Source organism: Phyllobates terribilis, unplaced genomic scaffold (genome assembly GCF_046119375.1).
Source record: "Phyllobates terribilis strain yellow unplaced genomic scaffold, ASM4611937v1 Scaffold_1__5_contigs__length_1240528914, whole genome shotgun sequence".
NCBI classification, from domain to species: domain Eukaryota; kingdom Metazoa; phylum Chordata; class Amphibia; order Anura; family Dendrobatidae; genus Phyllobates; species Phyllobates terribilis.
Window position 1 is genome coordinate 721,833,684 of NW_027362761.1, and position 23,669 is coordinate 721,857,352.

General features: G+C 43.5%; 1 protein-coding gene across 1 annotated transcript in view; it reads left to right on the forward strand.

The window, feature by feature from the left end:
- MOB3A (MOB kinase activator 3A) overlaps window positions 1-23,669 on the forward strand; it is a 79,317-nt gene that overhangs the window by 54,745 nt on the left and 903 nt on the right. The window contains exon 3 of the mRNA XM_073686327.1: window positions 10,233-10,435. Within this exon, the coding sequence (XP_073542428.1) occupies window positions 10,233-10,435 (203 nt within the window). The remainder of the gene's footprint in view (window positions 1-10,232; window positions 10,436-23,669) is intronic.

Genomic DNA, 23,669 nt, shown 5'->3' on the forward strand with positions numbered 1-23,669 from the left:
CATTTTTATTTCCTTAAATCAGAGAGAGAGTCACACAAAATGGTTAATAACATTTCTCATATGTCTACTTTACATCAGCACAATTTTTGAAATATTTTTTTTTTGTTAGGAAGTTAGAAGGGTTTAAACTTGACCAACAATTTCTAATTTTTACAATAACATTTACAAAACCATTTTTTTAGGGACCACATCACATTTGAAGTGACTTTGAGGGGTCTATATGACAGAAAATACCCAAAAGTGGCACCATTCTAAAAATTGCACCCCTCAAGGTGCTCAAAACCACATTCAAGAAGTTTATTAACCCTTCAGGTGCTTCACAGGAATTAATGGAATGAAATTAGTGGGAAGAAAAAAATGAACATTTTAACTTTTTTTTCCCAATTTTTTTTTTTTCTTTTCACAAGGGTAACAGGGAAAAATGGACTCCAAAATTTGTTGTGCAATTTCTCGTGAGCACACCAATACCCAATGTGTGAAGGAAAACTATTGTTTGAGCGCACGGCAGGGCTCGGAAGGGAAGTAGCGCCATTTGACTTTTTGAATGCAAAATTTGCTGGAATCATTAGTGGACGCCATGTCGCATTTGGAGAGCCCCTGAGGTGCCTATAGAGTGACCCCGTTATGGAAACTAGACCCCCTCAAGGAATTTATCTAGATGTGTGGTGAGCACCATGAACCCACAGGTGCTTCACTGAATTTTACAACGTTGATCTGTGAAAATGAAAATAATATATATTTTTCCCACAAAAATATTGTTTTAGCCCCAAATTTTTTCATTTTTACAAGGATAGCAGGAGAAAAAGGACCCCAAAATTTGTTGTGCAATTTCTCCTGAGTACGCCGATACCCCATATGTAGTCGAAAACAACTTTTGAGGCACGGTGCAAAGCTCAAAAGAGAAGTGAGATATTGGAGTTAAGATTTTGCTGGAATGGTTTGAGGGTGCCATGACCCACTGGGAGAGCCCCTGAGCTGCCAGAACAGCAGAACCCCCCACATAAGTGACCTCATTTTACAAACTACACCTCTCAATGAATTCATCTAGGGGTGCAATCATCATATTGACACCACAGGTGTGTCACAGCATTTAATACCATTGGGCAGGGAAGAAAAAATATTTTTTTTTACTACCAAAATTTTGTTTTATCCCCAGATTTTACATTTGCACACTGGGAAATGGGTAAAAATGGCACCAAAATGTATCTCACAATTTCTTCTGAATGTAGAAATACCCCATATGTGGCTGTACAGTACTACTTAGCCACACGGCGAAACTCTGGAGGGACGGAGCGCTATTTGCCTCCTGGAGCGCAGATTTTCCTAGAATAGTATGCAGACTCCATATACGGAGCCCCTAAGTGCTAGAAGAGCAGAATTCTCCCTCAAGTAACTCCATTTTGTAAATTATACCCCTTTGAGAATTTATCTACTGGTGTAGTGACGATTTTGACTCCATGGGTGTGCTTTTGTAGACACGCACCTGTAAATTAGGCGGGCTCTCATCGCTACAGAAATGCCAAACATGTGGACGCTAAATGTGGTTTAGGCACACTGTGGGGCTCAGAAGGGAGAGAGGAATTTGAATTTGGGAGTGCAGAATTTGCTGAATTTCTTTTGGGGGGCAAGGAGCCATAGCGCTTTTCCAGAGCCTTTGTCCGTCTAGCCTCTGTTCAGCAATGTCCTTCTTTTCAAAAGTACGCAAAACTGTGGCGGTCCGTGCTTTTATGCACACCTAAAAAGACTGACGCCACTGGATCACAGGCCAGTCAGAGTCCACAGTGTCTCCATCTGCCTCGTTATAGGGAATCTTCCACTGATGGTTCCGTCTGAATCACATATTTTTAAGATTTATACGGAAACCCCGGTGTAAGCGTTCAGCGTAGAGCTCTGCGAGCCAAGCCTTACTGAGATCTTTAGGAGGCAAAATGAACAAATCAACAGCAGGTGAAGAATTGGTTTTATTTAATTTTTTCACCGTTCCTCGTGCAGTATAAGTGATTAGACGACTTTATTGTTCGGGTCGGTGCGATTACAGCGATACCAGATTTATATAGTTTTTTCATGTTTGGCTGCTGTCACACACTTAGATGCCTTTTATTGTAGCAACAAGTTTGTGCGTTGACATATTTTGAGAGCTATAATTTTTCCATATTTTGCCCAACAGGGTCAAGGGAGGGCTTGTTTTTTGGCGGGACGAGCTAACATTTTTATTGGTACCATTTTCAGGCAAATGACCTTATTTTATCGCTTTTTATTCTGATTTTTGGGAGGAAAAATGAACAAAAACTAGCAATTCAGAAATAGTTTTTTTTTGTCCTGCATGTGGTAAAATTGATAAAGCAGCTTTATTCTGTGGGTCAGTACGATTACAGCGATGCTATATTTATATAGTTGGGTTTTTTATATATATATTTTGGCGCTTTTACACAACAAAAACTATTTATAGAAAAAATTATTTTTGTATCGCTTTATTGTAACTTTTTTATTTTTCCTCTGACTTAGCTGTATGGCAGCTTGTTTTTTGCGGGACAAGTTGAGGTTTTCAGCGATACCATTTTTATTTATATTAGTCTTTTTGATTGCGTTTTATTCCACTTTTTGTTGAGCGATATGATAAAGCATAGTTTTTTGCCTAATTTTTCATTTATTTTTTTTACGGTGTTCACTGAAGGGGTTGTGAGGCAGTTTTAAAGATCGGGTTGTTACGGACGCGGCAGTACCAAATGTGTATTTTTTTGTTTGTTTATTTTTTTAAACAAATAATTGTATTTATTGGATAATTTTATTTTTTTTTACCTTGATTTTTGTGATTTTATTTATTTTTTTTTTTTTGTACAGTTTGTAAAAACTTTTTTTTTGGTTACTTTCTTACATTGTCCCACTATGGGACATCAACTTTCCCTGCCCTAATAGCTGATCTGATACTCTGCAATGCTTCTGCACTGCAGGCCATCAGAGCAGCGTCTCACAAGCAGGGAGGAGGTGTGTCAGCTCCTGCTCTGAGCATCAGCTGACAGGCCACCATCCCTGGGAGACCCCGCAGCCATCTTAGGACCTGGGGTGACAATGGAGACCATCAGCACATCACGATCTCCATCGCGTTGTACTGATGAGAGCAGAGCGGGAGCTCACTCCCTCTACGATGCTCATCTATGTCGCTGTCCCTATTGACAGCGGCATCAGAGGGGTTAAACGCCCGCGATCGTTGCTAGCACCGATCGTGGGCGTTGCTGCGAGGTGTCAGCTCTCATATAGAGCTGACACCTGCACTCTATCACGGCGGCGGTCAGCGCGAGCTTGCGGGATCGAGAAGACCTATATGTACGGCGGTTTGCGGGAACGCAGCTCCCGAAGTGGCATATATATACGGCGCAAGTCAGGAAGGAGTTAAAGGGAACCTGTCCGTTGCCCTAGTCCCTCTAAACTGCCGCCATGACTTTATTGCATCCTATTTCCACATTCCAGCAAGCCTTTTTTTTTTTTTGTAGAAAAACACTGTAAGCAAACAGAATACACCATAGGGTGATACCTTTATAAAAAGATATATTAGTTCCAAGTAACCTGCTCACCTGAGCGAGTTGTGTAGGCACTAGTGATGAGCAAGCGTTCTTGTTTAACCCTTTAAACGAGCACACTCGGGTACTCGCCGAGTCGTTTCGGCGTGCTTTGCATTTCAGTTTCAGCCGCCGCGGTTGCAGGTGTTGTGGCTGTTACACAGCTGTGACACATGTAGGGATTGCCTGACAGACACCCTCACCCATGACTGCACACGTGAGAGAGGGATCTGCCCACCAAGGACAGGAAACCTACTGAAATAAAAGGGCAGCACGTTTCCCCTGCATCATTTGGTTTCCTGTCCTTGATGGGAACCTTGTCTGAAATCCGCGGTCCAGAAGAGCAGGCTACCTGCCTGTGGCGCCTTTCACATGACCAGTGGGGGCTCTGTTGCATGCGCGGGCAGCAAAGGTGGAGTTGCGTGGCATGTCTCGGACTGCCACGCCGCCCTCCACACTTTCTCTGTCAGCTTCTGCCCTGTGTCAGCTTGCTGGGGCCGGGATGCACATCTGATGTCAGCACACTGCATTGGTGTCACGGACGCAAGGCACACTGGGAATGGGCGTTGCCGAGTGTCGTCAGAGGGGGCTCACTGGGGGAAAATTGCAGCGCTATGCGAGAGGATATAGCAGTTCCTGGTTGGTGCCTGCAATGGAGGGGGGGGGATTGCCTAGAGGGGACGGACCCTGAAGACAGCGCTTTGGTCCCACTTAAAAAGGGGAACAGTCCACAAGAATAGTGCTTATGCTCCAGCTACACCTCTCCTCCCTGAGTACCATAGAGGATCAGAGACAGAAGCAGCAACAACCACCAGCTCACAATCAGCACCGTGGACACAGTAAAGGGGGCAGCCGTCCCAGCCACAGGAGCAAAGTGTCTAGAGTGAGACTCCTCAGAGAGGAGGCCTTATGTATCCAAGCACAGCCTCTGAATACGGTACCCTTAAAGTGACAGCTGGTGGTGAGTGATATTCGTGACTCATCATGTTAATAGGTTCCTTGTTTTTTGTTTAAATAATTAGGAGAGACCTAAAAAGAAGAGGAACAAAGAGTGTGCAGTATGTAAAACCCGCTAGCCGTGGACTGGCAGAAAAAGATCAGTTCAGACTGCATCCACAAAACAATCAGTGAAGAGACCCCAGACTAAGGCTATGTGCACATAGCGGAAAACGCTTGTTAATAGGTCTGCCATCTATAGCAATGGTAATCCTGATGTGCTGTGCACATGATGCGGAAATTTCCGCTCAGGATTATCATTGCGGAAAAAAACTGCAGCATGACCATTGTTCGGGCGTTTCCGCCACAAATTCGCGCCCGTTCACTTGAATTGAACCGCAGCAAAACCGCAGGTATAATATCTATACTTGTGGATTTGCTGCATTTCAATTAAAGCCGATGGGTGCGAATTCGCGCTGGAAACGTGCTGTGGGTGGTACCCAGGTCGGGAGAGGAGAACTACTACTCTGATAACAGCGAGATCGGTGTGGCTGGGGTGGGGGGGGTGCAGTAGTCTGCTCTGCCCAGCCCACGGTTTAAAAAAAGAAAAAGTAAAAATTGAAAGGAAAAAAAAAACACCTTTTACTCACCTGTCCAACGCCCCCCGGTGTCCTCCTAGTCCCCGGCGGCGATCCGATGTGGCCGGCGGTACACTGCTGGGAGCGGGCTCTCTCCCAGCAGTGTACTGAGCTGCCAGGACCTGCGGTCACGTGAGCAATCAGCTGATCGCTCACTTGACCTCACCATGGGAACATTCTCAAGAACATTCCCATGGTGGTAAGTTCACCGGGGCTGATCTTCAGCTGATAAACCCCAGTGATCTCACTCCTGCAGCAGCATGTATACTGACAGGGGTGATTTTACACCCTGTCAGTATACAGTGCTGTCTTCTACAGCAGTGACATCATTGATTGCTGATGTCACTGCTGTAGAAGTGACTCAGATCGCCATGGGACAATCGTTGGCGATACGTGGACTGCGTCGTTGATGGGCAGGTGAGGGATATGGTTGTTTGTTGTTTTACGTTTTTTTCAGAAGATCCGATGGCTTCGCTGACAGAGGGTAATAAAAAAATAATTGTAGAACCGTGTGTTTTTTATTTCATTAAAATATTTTATTCTGGCCTTGTCTTTTATTGAAAAAGCGGCGACCATTTTACTACACTATTAGTAATGGGGGCGTCTTATAGACACCCTCCATTACTAACCTGGGCTTCACGTCAGCCGCCAATACAAGGCTGACGTGAACCCCAACCCCATTATCCCCTCTCGCCACCGCTACAGGGCAGTGGGAAGAGCGGAGGCTAAGCGCCAGAATTGGCGCATCTTATGGATGTGTCATTTCTGGGACTGCTGAGGGGTGATATTAATAGCCGTGGAGGGGGCTAGTATTCATGGCCCCTTCCCTGGCTATTATCAGCCCGCAGCTGTCTAGTTTAGCCTTTTCTGGTTAGATTTTATAGGGAGATCCTACGTCATTTTTTTTTCTGGGGCCCCCCTGTAATCTAGCTAGTAAAGGCTAAACAAACAGCTGTGGGCTGATATTAATAGCCAGGGAACATTGTTGGCTAGTGGCCCCTTCGCTGGCTACTAATATCAGCCCCCAGCTCTGCTGGTTATAAAAATGATGCGGGAGCCCACGCCATTTTTTTTTTTTTTTTCAATTTTAGGCTCTGTGCCCACGATCCAGACGTAGCAGCACTTTGGACGCATATTTTTGCTGCGTCCAAAACGTATTCTATTGAACACAGGTAAATCCACATGTGTTCACTGAACCATGCGGATTTACTGCATTCAGTACACTCTAGTGGTCAAATGTCTGTTGCAGAGACTAGCGAGTCCGCAAGAGAACTTGACATGCTGTGGTCCTGAAAGACGCGCCACATGTCATTGTCAACGGGTAATCCGCAGCCTCTGATGCACACATAGTGGACATGGGATTTCTAGAGATCCCATCCACTATGCTGTAACATCTGGACGCTGCGGATTTGACTCTGTATAAACACGCAGCGGGTCCTGACCGTGGCCAGGTACCCAAACTCACCCGCAGCATGTCAATTTCTGTAGCGGACACACTAGTCTCCGCTGCAGATTTTGACCGATTTGAAGTGTCATTATATGTGGTGGATTCACATGTACCGACAACAAAAGTGCGGCATTAGAACACTGCGTTTTGAACGCAGCAAAAACATGCTGCGTCCAAAGCGCTGCTGAGTGCTGATCGGGGGGACGTAGGGGCTAATGAAACAGCTGAGAGCTGTTAATTATAGCCAGGGACCATGTTTGCAAATGGCACCTTCCTAGGCTAAAAATAGCAGCTCACAGCTGCCACATAAATTACATGAATGAAAATGCTAATGAAGATTGGGTGTATGGGATCAGTTGACACATAGCTCTTTTGTTTCGCTATGACAAGGTGTCACAGACCTTTTCAAGACGAAACCTAATTAAAGTAAAGTGAAGAGTTAAATAAACACACAGACACAGAACAAACACTTTATTTGAAACACAACAGACTCATTTTTTAATAATTTAAATTAACCAATATACTCACCCAGTTCTGAAGGTAATCCAAGGGTTTAAAGGGAATCTGTCACCCCCCTGGGCGATATCGCGCCTCTACTATGGGCATACAGGTGATAGAAAAGTAAATCTATACATACCTGTATGTCCCATAGCAGAGGTCTGATTGAAGAGAAATCCGGTTTTATAAAGTCTGTTTTCCAAAGGCTTGGCGTCTGGGGGACGCCAAGTAAACCCCTCCTATCTGCTTACTATTCCCCTAAATCGCCGCCTCTGTGCTAAATTACAATATTCCCCCCTCCCCTGCACGTCACAGGCCCTGTGACATGCCCTGTGACATGCCCTGCTCTGCCTCCCCTCCCGCGCATGCGCAAAGTGCCGCTCCCATGGAGCACGCTTTGTTCCCCTCCGGCCCTGTTTGGCTGCGAACTGCTAGTGGAGCGGAAGTCTCAGTGACTCACCGTCGCTTCCGCAATACAAGGCTGCGGCGCAGTACGCAGCCAGATGGGGCCGGAGGCATGCTTTGCTCATGCGCGGGAGGGGAGACCGAGTAGGGCACGTCACAGGGCCTGTCACAGAGCCCTGTGACGTGTAGGGGAGGGGTGAATATGGTAATTTAGCACAGAGACGGCGATTTAGGGGAATAGTAAGCAGATAGGAGGGGTTTGCTTGGCGTCACCCAGACACCAAGCCTCTGGAAAACAGACTTTATAAAACCAGATTTCTCTTCAATCAGACCTCTGCTATGGGCCATACAGGTATGTATAGATTTACTTTTCGATCACCTGTATGGCCATAGTAGAGATCTGATATTGCCTAAGGGGGTGACAGATTTCCTTTAAGCAATGTCCCACCAAATAACTTTTATTTAGCTCCAAAAAGCATTCGTTGATGTAGAAAAACACTTCAAAAAACGCGGCAAAACTGCACGTTTTTTCCGCAGCGTTTTTCCTGCCAAGGAGATGCAGAAACGCTCAGGAAATTTCTGCTTCAAATCCTGATCGTGCGCACATAGCCTTAGATTTGTTATCAGGGCTGAGGTGGAAGGCTCCCTAAAAACCCTATTACAAAAAGGGAAGAAAAAAAATAGATAAAGCAGATGGATATCTAAAGCACACATGGGAAACGGCAGCAGGGGCTCTGAAGCCGGCGATTGCTGGAACCTGTACCGCCCATTCCCTTATGATTTGGCTTCAACAAGTAGAGGAACAGCTCAAACATGTTACACGCACGCCGCTAGGTTCAGATAGGGGCGAGACAGGTTACATGAATTCTTTGTAATCCTAGGGGAACCGTTACTTGGGCGACCATAGACCATGTGCTGCTGCTTCTCTCAGGCATACAGGGGTATTAACCCTCAGGCACAGACGTAGGTTGTTTCACTTGCTGACCAGACACACTTGACAAGAGTCCTTATAAACAGTACAACAGTAGCATTTAATAAGAAACCACAAAGCCAGTGCAAGTTAGGTCTTATGAGCAACAGGCTCCAGTGACAAACAATACAGTTTCCTTAGCATCACATCCGTTCACAGTCTTCCTAGTAGTACAGGACAGCACAGTTCTAATGCAAAGGCAGGGAGGGAGGATTTGCTGAGGGAGATAATCCCTGTGACACCATTTCTTACATTCCTTATCTTTCTGCCTGACAATACTCTGCACTGCTAGTTCAGGAACTCTACCTGACCTGTGCTTAGCTTCATTCCGGACTTGAATCCTTTTCACTTGCAGGTGCGCTTCTGTGAGATACAGAACACACACACCACCTTTGTCTTGGCTCCAGCCAGACAGTAAACCACTTCCCCACAATCCCCTTGGGGCTCTGCTAAAACACTCCCCTTCTCCTGTGACTGTGTTAACCCCTCTAGTTGCTGGATGTTTCTGGAGCACAACACTTCCTGTCTCCTGTGCTTGTGTTACTTCTAATAGTTGCTGAATGCTTTTAAGGCTATGTGCCCACGATGCAGAAATTCTGCATATTTTTTCCGCTTCTCCCTGGCAGGAAAAACGCATGCGCTTTTTACATGCGTTTTTTCCGCCAGGTAGAATCGTTTGTCAAGCGTTTTTGCATGCATTTCTGCATGCGGGTTATCAAGATCTTTTCCAAGCGATTTTAGCATCACTTGGAAAGTGCTTGACAACTTGTTCACACTATATAAATCCAAGCAACCGGCATGGATTTATAGTAGTGTGACCAAGTTAGTTAAAAAAAAAAAATAAATAAAGAATGTCAGGTCACATGACTCAGTGACATCATGGCAGGTCCTTCAAAACACCGCGAGCAGTGCAAGAGACCCGGACACAGCAGAGAAAACACCGGGAGGACATTGGAAGGTAAGTATAATCTTTATTTTTTATTTTAAATTCTTTTTTTTTTTACAGTTTCTATGGTACCCAGGTCTGAATGAGTCTCTTCTCTCCTCCAGATCTGGGTACCCCTCCGCACTTTGAACCGTGTGATATCCGCTTGTGCACATGTAGTGATGTGGATGTCACGCGGTCCAATGCAAGTCAATTGCGGCTATTACGCTGCATGTCCGCAAAATTAATGGACATACTGCGGATTTTTGAAAAATCCGCAGCATGGGCATTGACATTGCGGCATTGACATTGCGGTTTGTCATTGGGGACGGATTACACATCCACACACTTGGTGAGGCTAGCGGGCAGGTCTGCTGGGTTGTTGAATGCAGCAAGACAAGCTTTGTGGCTCAAGGGCTGCTGACCAGAAGGGTTTTCCTGGGTTCACATTTTGGAGAAAAAATTGAATCTTTTCGTTGCTACCATGCCTATGTTTTCTAATGAATCCTTACACTGCTACTATACCTATGCTTTCTATTGGATTCGTACGCCACTCTGTGTGCACCTGTCTGCTGACAGGCGCACTGTTTGGAGAACTATTGAGCAATCGGTGTGGGTCTCAGAACTTATACCCCCACCAATATTCATGGGGGGAGATATATAATTTTTTTTGTTTAATAAACTATATCCTGGTAAGTAAAACCATACAATTCAAAGAGAGTGAATTTTGTTTTTCTCTTGATTGTATATGTGAGTGCTGCTATGTTATTTCTTACCATAAAGGTAAAACAGAGTAATGATTGTTCAAACCTAATTTTCTTTTGTTTTTTTTTTTTGTTTTTTTTTTATCTCTTAGGTACCCCTTTCCCAAAGAATTTTCTGCAAGTTGTGAAGAAAATGTTGTCCAGGCTTTTTCGAGTTTTTGTCCATGTTTACATTCATCATTTTGACAGAATAATACAAATGGGAGCAGAGGCTCATGTAAATACCTGCTACAAGCATTTTTACTACTTTGTAACAGAATTTAATCTGATAGACACCAAGGAACTTGAGCCACTAGTAAGTATTAAGTTTGGATACACTATATACCTTATTTTATTCTTATAGCTATTGCCATAAATGAAAGCGAGCCTGTCAGCGGCTCAAAAGTGGCCATTTTTTGCTCTGTTTATTCCCGCAGCTTTCCTTAGTGTGCCATTTTTTTTTTTTTTTTAAATCCGCCTTATGGTTCCACAGATATGGACGTTTTTCATTTAGTGCTAATTTTATGGTCTTTACTGGGGGGACATGGCTCGTAGGATTTTCTGGGGGGGTGTCTTTAAGCTATCCTGCATAATTTCTCTGTGAGCAACTCCCCTTTGGAAAAGACCATAAAAATTAGAGCTAAATTATAAGGTCCATACATCTGGAACCATATAATGAGTTGAAGGTAAAAAAATAATACTGTGGGAATGAAATTCGAAGAAAAACTTTTGATCCAGTGATAGATACTCTTTAAAATATATACATTTGACTGCCACATATCTAGTTCACAAATTCTCTATGGTCTCGCTATAGGTTGAATTCTAATTACCCATCTTCAACAAGGTCCTAAAAACATTTAGATCTAGTTTGACCTCCACCACAAGTTTAAATTTGGTATCTCTGTAATTGTAACGAACTGTGAAATAAGCATATCTTTTATCTATGCAGTACTATATCCAGTGCGGGTATTAACCTCTTAAAGGGGTACTCCGGGGAGAAACAAATTTTTTGTTAATGTCCCTGCCCTCATAAACTATAAAGATGAGATGCCCAGTGTAGTTCTATTATCTTTAGAACACTTGTAATTCAGTGTGACAGGAGCTGCTCTTCACTGCTCCCCCCTCCCTTCTGGGACAATATGTCACTCAGCAGTGTGAAGCTCCCCGCTGTGAGTAACAGCCAGTCGGAGAAGAGGGGGCATGGCCAGGAGACTGGCTGATAGAGAGGGGTGAGCAGTGAAGAGCAGCTCTTGTCACGCCAGCCTCCTAATAATGTCTTTTGGCCACGGCCCCACTATCAGTATTCGGTCAGTATTTTTTCTCAGGAGAGGTAGCCAAAACCAACTGAGGAACAATCAGAGAAAAGCTATAATAGAAACAATTGCACCAATTCTGCATTGATCACCCACTCCTGATTTTGGCTTCCACTCCTGAGAAAAAATACTGACGAAATACTGATAGTGGGACCATGGCCTTTATCTGCAGTCCGACGTGAGGGGGCGTGAGGAGGGTTTAGCCTGCTCCCTGCTAGTAGCCCTGCAGTGAAAGAGACAATATCAGTGGCTGGCTGCTACTAAAAGTCAGTATCAGGCCATACCCCCTCTTTTCGGACTGGCTGTTACTCACAGCTGGGAACTTTGCACTGCTGTGTGACGTATTTTCCCAGAAGGGAGGAGGAAGTAGAGAGGAGCAGCTCCTGTCTCACTGAATAACAAGTGTTATAAAGATAATAGAAGTGTACTGGGCATTAGTGATGACCAAGTGTGTTCTATTAACCCCTTCAGCGAGCACGCTCGGCTGCTCGCCGAGCATTTCTTTTAGTGTCACAGCTGTCAAACAGCCGTGACACTTGCAGGCGCGGCGACATTAAAAGAAATGCCGATCACGCCAAAATACTCGGCGAGCAGGGGGTTAATAGAACATGCTTGTTCGTCACTACTGGGCATCTCTTCTTTATAGTTTGAGGGCATGGACAGTACAATTTTTTTTGTACCCCTTTAATGCCTCATGATATACCCTTATGTTATGGTGTGGGTATATGTACTGGGCTCAGGAGCGGAGTCTGTTCCATACAAGGCAGATGCCAATTGTGTTACACCTCCAGCATCTTCCTCTAACAGCAGAGTCCAGAGCTGCTGTTAATCCCTTAAATGCCAATAACGGAGAGTGGCATTTAACCCCTTAGTAACCAAGCCAATTTTACCAAGCCAAACTTTTAAATCTTACCAGTGTCACTTTGTGGTAATAACTCTGGAACACTGTAATAGATCCCAATTATACAGAGATTGTTTGTTTTTTCAAGACATATTGTACTTCATGATAGTGGTAAAAAAAATTTCGATATGACTTGAGTTTATTTGTGAAAATATAAGAAATATGGCGAAAATTTTGATTTTGCAATTTTCACATTTTTCATTCTTAATCCCTTAAATAAGAGTCATTTCACACAAAATAGTTAATAACATTTCCCACATTTCTACTTTACATCTGCATCATTTTTGAAACCTAATTTTTTTTGTTAAGAAGTTATAAGGGTTAAAAGTTAAATCAGCAATTTCTCATTTTTCCAACAAAATTTACAAAACCATTTTTTTATTGACCACATCACATTTGAAGTGACTTTGATGGGCCTGTATGACAGAAAATGCCCAAAAGTGACACCATTCTAAAAACTGCACCCCACAAGGTGCTAAAAACCATGTTTAATAAGTTTATTAACTCTTGTGCTTCACAGGAACTAAAGCGATATGGAAGGAAAAAATTAACACTTTTTCTTTTTTCACAAAACTTTTACTTTAGCCACATTTTTTTATTTTCACAAGGGTAACAGGAGAAAATGGACCCCAATATTGTTGTGCAATTTCTCCTAAGTATGCCGATACCCCATATGTGGGAGAAACTACTGTTTAGGCGCACGGCAGGGATCGGAAGGGAAGGAGCATGATTTTACTTTTTGAACGCAAAAATTGCTGGATTTGAGAGCGGACACAATGTCTTGTTTGGAGAGTCTCTGATGTGCCTAAACAGTGGAAACTCCAAAAAGTGACCCCATTTTGGAAAATATACCCCTCAAGGAATTTATCTAGGGGTGTACTGAGCATTTTTAACCTACAGGTGATTCTTGAAAATGTATAACATTTAGATGTGAGAACAAAAAAAAAATTTTTCCCACTAAAATATTTTTTAAGCACCAATTATTCCATTTATACTAGGTGTAATGGGAGAAGTTGGAACACACAATTGTTATGCAATTTCTCCCGAGTGTGGCAGTACCCGATATGTGGTTGTACACTACTGTTTGAGCAAACAGCAGGGATCAGATAGGAAGGAGCGCTACTTGGTTTTTAGAACACAGATTTTGTTTGAATAGATTGTGGGCTCTATTAGCTGAGCCCCTGAAGTTCCAGAATAGCAGAAACCCCCCTCGGGTGACCCCACATTGGAAACTTTGATTCCTAAGGATTTCATCTAGCGGTGTAGTGAGTATTTTGAACCCATAGGTGTCTCACAGAATTTTATAACATTGAGAAGTGGAAATATGACATTTTAGTGGTAAAAATTTAATTTTTGTATTTCTTGCAATTTTGTCAGGAACACAAGGGTTAATAGGTGAAACTAGACTCCATAATTTATTGTGCAACTTCTCTCGAAAGCGGTGATGCTCCATATCTCGTCAGAAATTACTGTTAGGTCAAACTCAGGGCTGAGAAGGAAGGAGCACTATTTGGCTTTTGGAGCACAGATTTTGGTACAATAGTTTACGGGTGACATATGCAGAGCCCTGAAAGTGCCAGAAAAGCAGAAAGACCCCAAGTAATCCCATTGTAGAATTTGCACCTCTCAGTGAATTAATCTACGGCTGCATTGACTATTTTGTAACATCCACACCAGGCTTTTTTTCTGGAGAATTGCAAATATGCAAGTTTAGTGCCCTTACATTCCATACAGTATAGAGTTCCCATATATTGTAGCACCCCCATACATTGTGCCCAGCTTGTTCTTCTGGAGACACACACCTCTTAAATGAACTGCTGTCTGCCCACTACAATGCCAAATATGTGGACACTTGCTGCGGTTTAGGTACATTGGGGCATTTGGATTTGGGAGCACAGAATTCACTAAATTTTATTTGAGGGGGGCAGGAGCCATGTTGCTTTTCTAGAGTCTTTGTTCTCCCAGTAACGTAGGAACCCCCTATAGTTCCAGTGACAGATGATGGATCTGAGTGGGAGCTGGTTTTGTGCGGGATAAATTAGGGTTCTTATTGGTAACATTTTAGTGTACTTAATATTTTTTTGGGTCGCTTCCAGCATAAGGCTGGAGCACAATCTTGTGGTCAATGCTAAGCACTTATGTCAGGGTTTTCGTGTAAATCCCACAAAAAATTAGATTCAGATGAAACCCTCAATGGAACCAACCACCATAATGAGGCAGATAGAGACAATTTGTACTCCGGTGGTATCAATCTTTTTAGACGTGCATAGCTGTGTGGTCACCCACACTTGTGCGCTAAAAAGACACATAGAATGATGGAATACCGCTGGAACAGCCTACATGGCCTAAACGTGCTACCATGGAGTGCGGCATCTACGTACTTGTTTTCAATCAAGCAATTCTGGGACATAATAGTTGCAGGCGAAAAGATTGGTGCCAGCACTGAAATTTGATGATTTTGATGCCCAGGTACATTCAGCATGGCAGAATATTAATGGTTGTATGAGGAATAACCTCATTGATAGCAGCCAAGGTGTGCAAGTACATGTATTTCTATGTTTTTAGCATTTGCTTATCATTAACATGTCTATCAATCCTGTGATTTCCATAATTCTATGACTTTTTCCATCCTGGTGTTGCAATGTTGAGGTGTTTGTGTGTGTGTATATGTATATATGTGTGTGTGTGTGTGTGTGTATATATATATATATATATATATATATATATATATATATATATATATATATATATATATATATATATATATATATATATACAGTGCCTACAAGTAGTATTCAACCCCCTGCAGATTTAGCTGGTTGACACATGCGGAATTAACTTGGCATTGTGACATTTGTACTGTAGATCAGCCTGGAAGTGGGAAATGCACTGCAGCAACTTTTGTTTTTGTTTTTTTTTTTGTTTGTTTGTTTTTTAAAACGTTAAAAGTTAATTCAGAGTGTCATTTATTATTCAACCCCTAAAACCACAAGAATTCTGTTTGGTCCCCCTAAAGTATTAAGAACTAGTTCAGGCACCAAGAATAATGAGCTTCACATGTGTGGATTAAAGATCTCTTTTTCCAGCCTTTTCTGACTATTTAAGACCCTCCCCAAACTTGTGAACAGCACTCAGACATGGTCAACATGGGAAAGACAAAGGAGCATTCCAAGGCCATCAGAGACAAGATCGTGGAGGGTCACAAGGCTGGCAAGGGGTACAAAACCCTTTCCAAGGAGTTGGGCCTACCTGTCTCCACTGTTGGGAGCATCATCCGTAAGTGGAAGGCTTATGGAACTACTGTTAGCCTTCCACGGCCTGGACAGCCTTTGAAAGTGTCCTCCCGTGCCGAGGCCAGGCTTGTCCGAAGAGTCAAGGCTAACCCAAGGACAACAAGGAAGGAACTCCGGGAAGATCTCATGGCAGTGGGGACATTGGTTTCAGTCAATACCATAAGTAACGTACTCCACCGCAATGGTCTCCGTTCCAGACGAGCCCGTAAGGTACCTTTACTTTCAAAGCGTCATGTCAAGGCTTGTCTACAGTTTGCTCATGATCACTTGGAGGACTCTGAGACAGACTGGTTCAAGGTTCTATGGTCTGATGAGACCAAGATCGAGATCTTTGGTGCCAACCACACACGTGACGTTTGGAGACTGGATGGCACTGCATAAGACCCCAAGAATACCATCCCTACAGTCAAGCATGGTGGTGGCAGCATCATGCTGTGGGGCTGTTTCTCTGCCAAGGGGCCTGGCCGTCTGGTTCGCATCCATGGGAAGATGGATAGCACGGCCTACCTGGAGATTTTGGCCAAGAACCTCCGCTCCTCCATCAAGGATCTTAAGATGGGTCGTAATTTCATCTTCCAACAAGACAACGACCCAAAGCACACAGCCAAGAAAACCAAGGCCTGGTTCAAGAGGGAAAAAGTCAAGGTGTTGGAGTGGCCTAGTCAGTCTCCTGACCTTAACCCAATTGAAAACTTGTGGAAGGAGCTCAAGAATAAAGTCCACATGAGACACCCAAAGAACCTAGATAACTTGGAGAAGATCTGCATGGAGGAGTGGGCCAAGATAACTCCACAGACCTGTGCCGGCCTGATCAGGTCTTATAAAAGACGATTATTAGCTGTAATTGCAAACAAGGGTTATTCCACAAAATATTAAACATAGGGGTTGAATAATAATTGACCCACACTTTTATGTTTAAAATTTAATAAAATTCAACTGAGCAACATAACTTTTTGGTTTGTAAGATTTATGCTTCCGTTCATAAAACCTACTCTCGTTTGCAGTTTGAAGGCTCTAACTTATTTGCATCTTATCAAACCAGCTAAATCTGCAGGGGGTTGAATACTACTTGTAGGCACTGTATATATTTATATTCTTAGTGGCTTAAAGTATTCACCCCCTTGGCTTTTTACCAGTTTTGTAACATTACAACCTGGTTTAAATATTTTTGTAATCCAATTTGTGTGAGATGCATCAGCACTAATTAGACTGAGAAAAATATAGGCATCAATTTAACCCCTTTACAGCCTGGGACGTATTAGTACGCACCAGGCTGTAACCCCCGGTTCAGTGAGGGCTCCGGCGGTGAGCCCGCACTGAACTGGGCACATGTCAGCTAACAGCCGCGGGTGGAATCTCAATCCACCCGCGGCTGTTAACATGTTAAATTCTGCTGTCAATCTCTCCTTTTATAAGGAACAGAACACCTTACCAACAGTTAAGAATGGTGCAGGATCCATAATGCTGTGGGGTAGCTTTGCTGCGTCTGGTACTGGAGGCCTTGACTGTATATTTGTGTGTGTGTGTGTGTGTGTATGTATATAATATTTCAATGCAGTTTGTGGGGAACATTTTTTCATAAGAATTTGGGAAAGTTATGAAATGTCCTATAAATGTCTGTCCTATTCCTGATCTAAGGGTCTAGACACTTAGCTGAGATGAATCTGTGCTGCAGTTTATGTACATGATAAAAAAAAACACACAGGGAAGGTATGCCTGCACTCATCTCAGAACTGCTGGAGTGAACAGCAAAGCAGGATTAAGAACAAAAAAAAAACAGGTTCTTGCTATTATAATTGATAATGCTTCAAATATGATAAGTAGAATTAAACTGATGAATAAAAATAATGAAGGTGAACAGCAGCTAGAAGAACATTTCAGATTCAGTATGTTGGAGATAGAAGGCCACAGTCCTATTCCCATAACAGAGGAACAGATATTACTACAGAAGAACAGCAAAATGATTCTTTACAATTAGATGATCTTGTTGAAGCTGCTTCACACCTCTCTCCTATTCATCACATGCACTGCGTTGTGCACACGCTATAGCTTGCAATAAGAGATAGTCTGCAACAGGAACATGCTGCAATTCTGATTAGCAAAGTGAGGAAATTGGCTATTGCTGCCAGAACCCCTAAACTTGATTCCATCTTGAAGAGACGTGCTGGAAAAGGGGCAGTTGTGGAATTACAAAATTTTTCACTTGCTCTCAAAGAAGTAGAAAAGTTCAATCGTTCATCAAAACTGACTGTGCACGAGGCAATTCCTTTATACCCTGAAATTGTTAGAGATGTTGCCCATGTGGTTACTGCTTTGCCACCAAGTTAGTGTAGAGAGGTTGTTCTCTAGCCTTAAAATAATTAGGTCAGATTTGAGGTCATCTATGAAGAAGGATCTGATGGAGGTGATACTATTTCTCAGAACAAATTCATAGACTGCATAAATGTTATTCAGTATGTTTTTGTTGAAAACTGTTTTTTTCCACTTACTGCATAGTGTATAATAAATTGTAAATATGGAAAAGTTTTTTTGCTCTAAAGTTGTATTCCAATAAATATATTTTATGTTCTATCTAAATAGCTTGATTATTGTATCATAATAATAATTAAAAGCCTGATGTTGCCATTTTAACTGAAATAAATTAACTTTTTGATGATCTAATTTAGTGAGATGCACGTGTGTGTGTGTGTGTGTGTGTGTGTGTGTGTATATGTATATATATATATATTTACAGTACAGACCAAAAGTTTGTACACGCCCTCTCATTTAAAGATTTTTTTGTATTTTCATGACTATGAAAATATGAAAATTGTACATTCACACTGAAGGCATCAAAACTATGAATTAACACATGTGGAATTATATACTTAACAAAAAAGTGTGAAACAACTGAAAATATGTCTTATATTCTAGGTTCTTCAAAGTAGCCACCTTTTGCTTTGATGACTGCTTTGCACACTCTTGGCATTCTCTTGATGAGCTTCAAGAGGTAGTCACCGGAAATGGTTTTCACTTCACAGGTGTGCCCTGTCAAGTTTAATAAGTGGGATTTCTTGCCTTATAAATGGGGTTGGGACCATCAGTTGTGTTGTGCAGAAGTCTGGGGGATACACAGCTGATAGTCCTACTGAATAGACTGTTAGAATTTGTATTATGGCAAGAAAAAAGCAGCTAAGTAAAGAAAAACGAGAGGCCATCATTACTTTAAGAAATGAAGGTCAGTCAGTGCGAAAAATTGGGAAAACTTTGAAAGTGTCCCCAAGTGCAGTTGCAAAAACCATCAAGCGCTACAAAGAAACTGGTTCACATGAGGATCGCCCCAGGAAAGGAAGACCAAGAGTCACCTCTGCTTCTGAGGATAAGTTTACCCGAGTCACCAGCCTCAGAAATCGCAGGTTAACAGCAGCTCAGATTAGAGACCTGGTCAATGCCACACAGAGTTCTAGCAGCAGACACATCTCTACAACAACTGTTAAGAGGAGACTTTGTGCAGCAGGCCTTCATGGTAAAATAGCTGCTGGGAAACCACTGCTAAGGACAGGCAACAAGCAGAAGAGACTTGTTTGGGCTAAAGAACACAAGGAATGGACATTAGACCAGTGGAAATCTGTGCTTTGGTCTGATGAGTCCAAATTTGAGATCTTTGGTTCCAACCACCGTGTCTTTGTGCGACTCAGAAAAGGTGAACGGATGGACTCTACATGCCTGGTTCCCACCGTGAAGCATGAAGGAAGAGGTGTTATGGTGTGGGGGTGCTTTGCTGGTGACACTGTTGGGAATTTATTCAAAATTGAAGGCATACTGAACCAGCATGGCTACCACAGCATCTTGCAGCGGCATGCTATTCCATCCGGTTTGCGTTTAGTTGGACCATCATTTATTTTTCAACAGGACAATGACCCCAAACACACCTCCAGGCTGTGTAAGGGCTATTTGACCAAGGAGAGTGATGGGTTGCTACGCCAGATGACTTGGCCTCCACAGTCACCAGACCTGAACCCAATCGAGATGGTCTGGGGTGAGCTGGACCGCAGAGTGAAGACAAAAGGGCCAACAAGTGCTAAGCATCTCTGGGAACTCCGTCAAGATTGTTGGAAGACCATTTCCGGCGACTACCTCTTGTAGCTCATCAAGAGAATGCCAAGAGTGTGCAAAGCAGTCATCAAAGCAAAAGGTGGCTACTTTGATGAACCTAGAATATAAGACATATTTTCAGTTGTTTCACACTTTTTTGGTAAGTATATAATTCCACATGTGTTAATTCATAGTTTTGATGCCTTCAATGTGAATGTACAATTTTCAGACTATGTGCCCACGATGCAGAATTGCTGCATATTTTTTCCGCTTCTGCCTTGCTGGAAAAACGCATGCAGTTTTTACATGCGTTTTTCCCGCCAGGTAGAAGCGTTTGTCAAGTGTTTTTGCATGCATTTCTGCATGCCGGGTTATCAAGCGCCTTTCCAAGCGATTTTGGCATCACTTGGAAAAGTTCTTGACAACTTGTTCACACTATATAAATCCAAGCAACCGACATGGATTTATAGTAGTGTGACCAAGTTAGTTATAAAAAAAAAGAATAAGAATGGTAAAAAATAAAGATTATACTTACCTTCCGATGTCCTCCCGGTGTTTTCTCTGCTGCGTCCGGTGTCTTGGGCGGCTCGCGGTGGTGTGAAGGACCTGCGCTGACGTCATTGAGTCATGTGACAGGTCACATGACTCAGTAACGTCATGGCAGGTCCTTCTCAACACCGCGACCCATACAGCAGACCAGACGGAGGGGAGAAAATACCGGGAGGACATCGGAAGGTGAGTATAATCTTCATTTTTTATTTTGACATTGAACCGTGTGATATCCGCTTGTGCAGATGGAGTGATGCGGATGTCACGTGGTCCAATGCAAGTCAGTGGCGGCGATTTACGCTGCATGTCCGCAAAATGAATGGACATGCTGTGTATTTTTCCGCAATGATAATCCACAGCGGAAATTTCCGCAGCATGTGCACAACACATGCGGATTATCATTGGGGACCATGGGTCATGTATTACCAAGCTTTTTTTAAGCGTTTTCGCTGTGGAAATTCCGCAGCAAAAACGCTTGAAAAACGCATAGTGGGCATGCAGCCTCATAGTCATGAAAATACAGAAATTTCTTTAAATGAGAAGGTGTGTCCAAACTTTTGGTCTGTACGTGTATATATTCATATATACAGTGTGTGTGTGTGTGTGTGTGTGTGTGTGTGTGTGTGTTTGTTTTGATATGACTTTTGCGTTTTCATTGGCTGTAAGCCTTAATCATCAACATTAACAGAAATAAACACTTGAAATAGATCACTCTGTTTGTAATGACTCTATATAATGAGTTTCACTTTTTGTATTGAAGAACTGAAATAAGTTAACTTTTTGATGATATTCTAATTTAGTGAGATGCACATGTATGTATGTATGTATGTATAATATATATTATATGTGTGTATATATATGTTTAATATATATGTGTATATGCATGTATATTATATATATATATATTATGTGTGTGTGTGTGTGTGTGTGTGTGAATATATACCGTATTTTTCAGACTATAAGACGCACCTAGGTTTTAAAGGAGGAAAATAGGGAAAAAAATGTAAGCAAAAATTATGGTTGTTATGGGGGGGGGGGTGTTTTGCTGCTGACACTGTTATAGCTGTAATACCCCCCTATTATGTACCAATATCCCCCATTCTGGTATATATAGCCCCTATCCTAATTCTGGTATGCATAGTCCCATAATCCCCATCCTGGTATCCATGGCACCCATCCCCATCTTGGTAAGAATGGACCCCACATCCTGGTATGCATGGCACCCCTCATCCCCCATCCTGGTATGCAGGGCACCCCTCATCCCCCATCCTGGTATGCAGGGCACCCCTCATCCCCCATCCTGGTATGCAGGGCACCCCTCATCCCCCATCCTGGTATGCAGGGCACCCCTCATCCCCCATCCTGGTATGCAGGGCACCCCTCATCCCCCATCCTGGTATGCAGGGCACCCCTCATCCCCCATCCTGGTATGCAGGGCACCCCTCATCCCCCATCCTGGTATGCAGGGCACCCCTCATCCCCCATCCTGGTATGCAGGGCACCCCTCATCCCCCATCCTGGTATACATGGCCCCCCTCATCCCCAATCCTGGCATGCATGGCCCCCCTCATCCCCAATCCTGGCATGCATGGCCCCCCTCATCCCCCAATCCTGGCATGCATGGCCCCCCTCATCCCCAATCCTGGCATGCATGGCCCCCCTCATCCCCCAATCCTGGCATGCATGGCCCCCCTCATCCCCCAATCCTGGCATGCATGGCCCCCCTCATCCCCCAATCCTGGCATGCATGGCCCCCCTCATCCCCCAATCCTGGCATGCATGGCCCCCCTCATCCCCCAATCCTGGCATGCATGGCCCCCCTCATCCCCCAATCCTGGCATGCATGGCCCCCCTCATCCCCCAATCCTGGCATGCATGGCCCCCCTCATCCCCCAATCCTGGCATGCATGGCCCCCCTCATCCCCCAATCCTGGCATGCATGGCCCCCCTCATCCCCCAATCCTGGCATGCATGGCCCCCCTCATCCCCCAATCCTGGTATGCATGGCCCCCTCATCCCCCAATCCTGGTATGCATGGCCCCCTCATCCCCCAATCCTGGTATGCATGGCTCGCTCATCCCCAATCCTGGTATGCATGGCCCCCCATCACTGCACACATGAAAAAAAATAAACACCTCTACTCATCTTCCTTCTCTCTGCTGCAGTGCTGCATCCTGTTCTGCTGCAGAAGCTGATCTCAGCGTGCGAATAGCGCATGACGTCACTGCCATGCGCCTTCACACTCTATCAGCTGCCGGGATATTCACTCCTCTCCACTCCGGGACTATGGGCGTGGGAAGGAGTGAATATTCATTTTCTTTAATAGTGCACACTGTCAATTGCAGCTGCCAGCTTGCGGCTCGGCGATCAAGTGTGCCTGCTACTAAAGAGAACGAATATTCACTCTTCTCCACACCCATGGGAGTGGGGAGGAGTGAATATTCATACTGTCTAATAGCGGGCACACAGGATCGCTGCATCAGCCGGCTACAGCTACTGTAGCTGCGACTGACAGTACGCTATTAAGGAGAATGAATATTATCTCCTCTCCACGGGAGTGGAGAGGAGTGAATGTTCATTCTCTTTAGTTGCGGGCACATGTGATCGCTGCATCAGCCGGCTACAGCTGTCTGTTCCCCGCTCCTGTTGCCACAGCCGGAATGTATTATCCGGACTATAAGACGCACCGCCCACTTTCATCCAAAATTTTGGAGGAAAAAAGTGTATCTTATAGTCTGAAAAATACTGTATGTGTGTGTGTGTATATATATATATATATATATATATATATATATATATATATATATATATATATATATATATATATATATATATATATAATGTGTATATGTATGTATGTATGTATATATATGTATGTATGTATATGTTTATTATATACAGTGTGTATGCAAATTAAATTTTCAGAGAGGAAGAGAACTTGAACTCTAGTGCAACCTATTGGAGGTAACAATCCTAAGGCTGTGCGCCCATGATGCAGAAATGCTCAGGATTTTTTCCTGAGCGTTTCTGCATCTCCCTGGCAGAAAAAACGCATGTGGATTGTACATGCGTTTTTCCTGCCAGGGACAAGCGGAAGTGAAGCGTTCTTCACATGCATTTCCGCATGCGGTTTGTCAAGCGCTTTCCAAGCGCATTGAAACACTTCGATTCCGCATGTACAGATGCAGTGATGGGGAATTCGAGTGTTCCAATGAAAGTCAATGGCGGCGAAAACGCAGCGCTTCCGCAAAATAATTGGTAGTGCTGCGTTTTTTTCTGCAATGATAACCCGCAGCGGAAATTTCCGCAGCATGTGCACAGCACATGCGGATTATCATTGGGAAACATGGCAGGCCTTCTACCATGCGTTTAAGCGTTTTTGCCGCTGCGGAAATGCTTAAAAAACACATTGTGGGCACA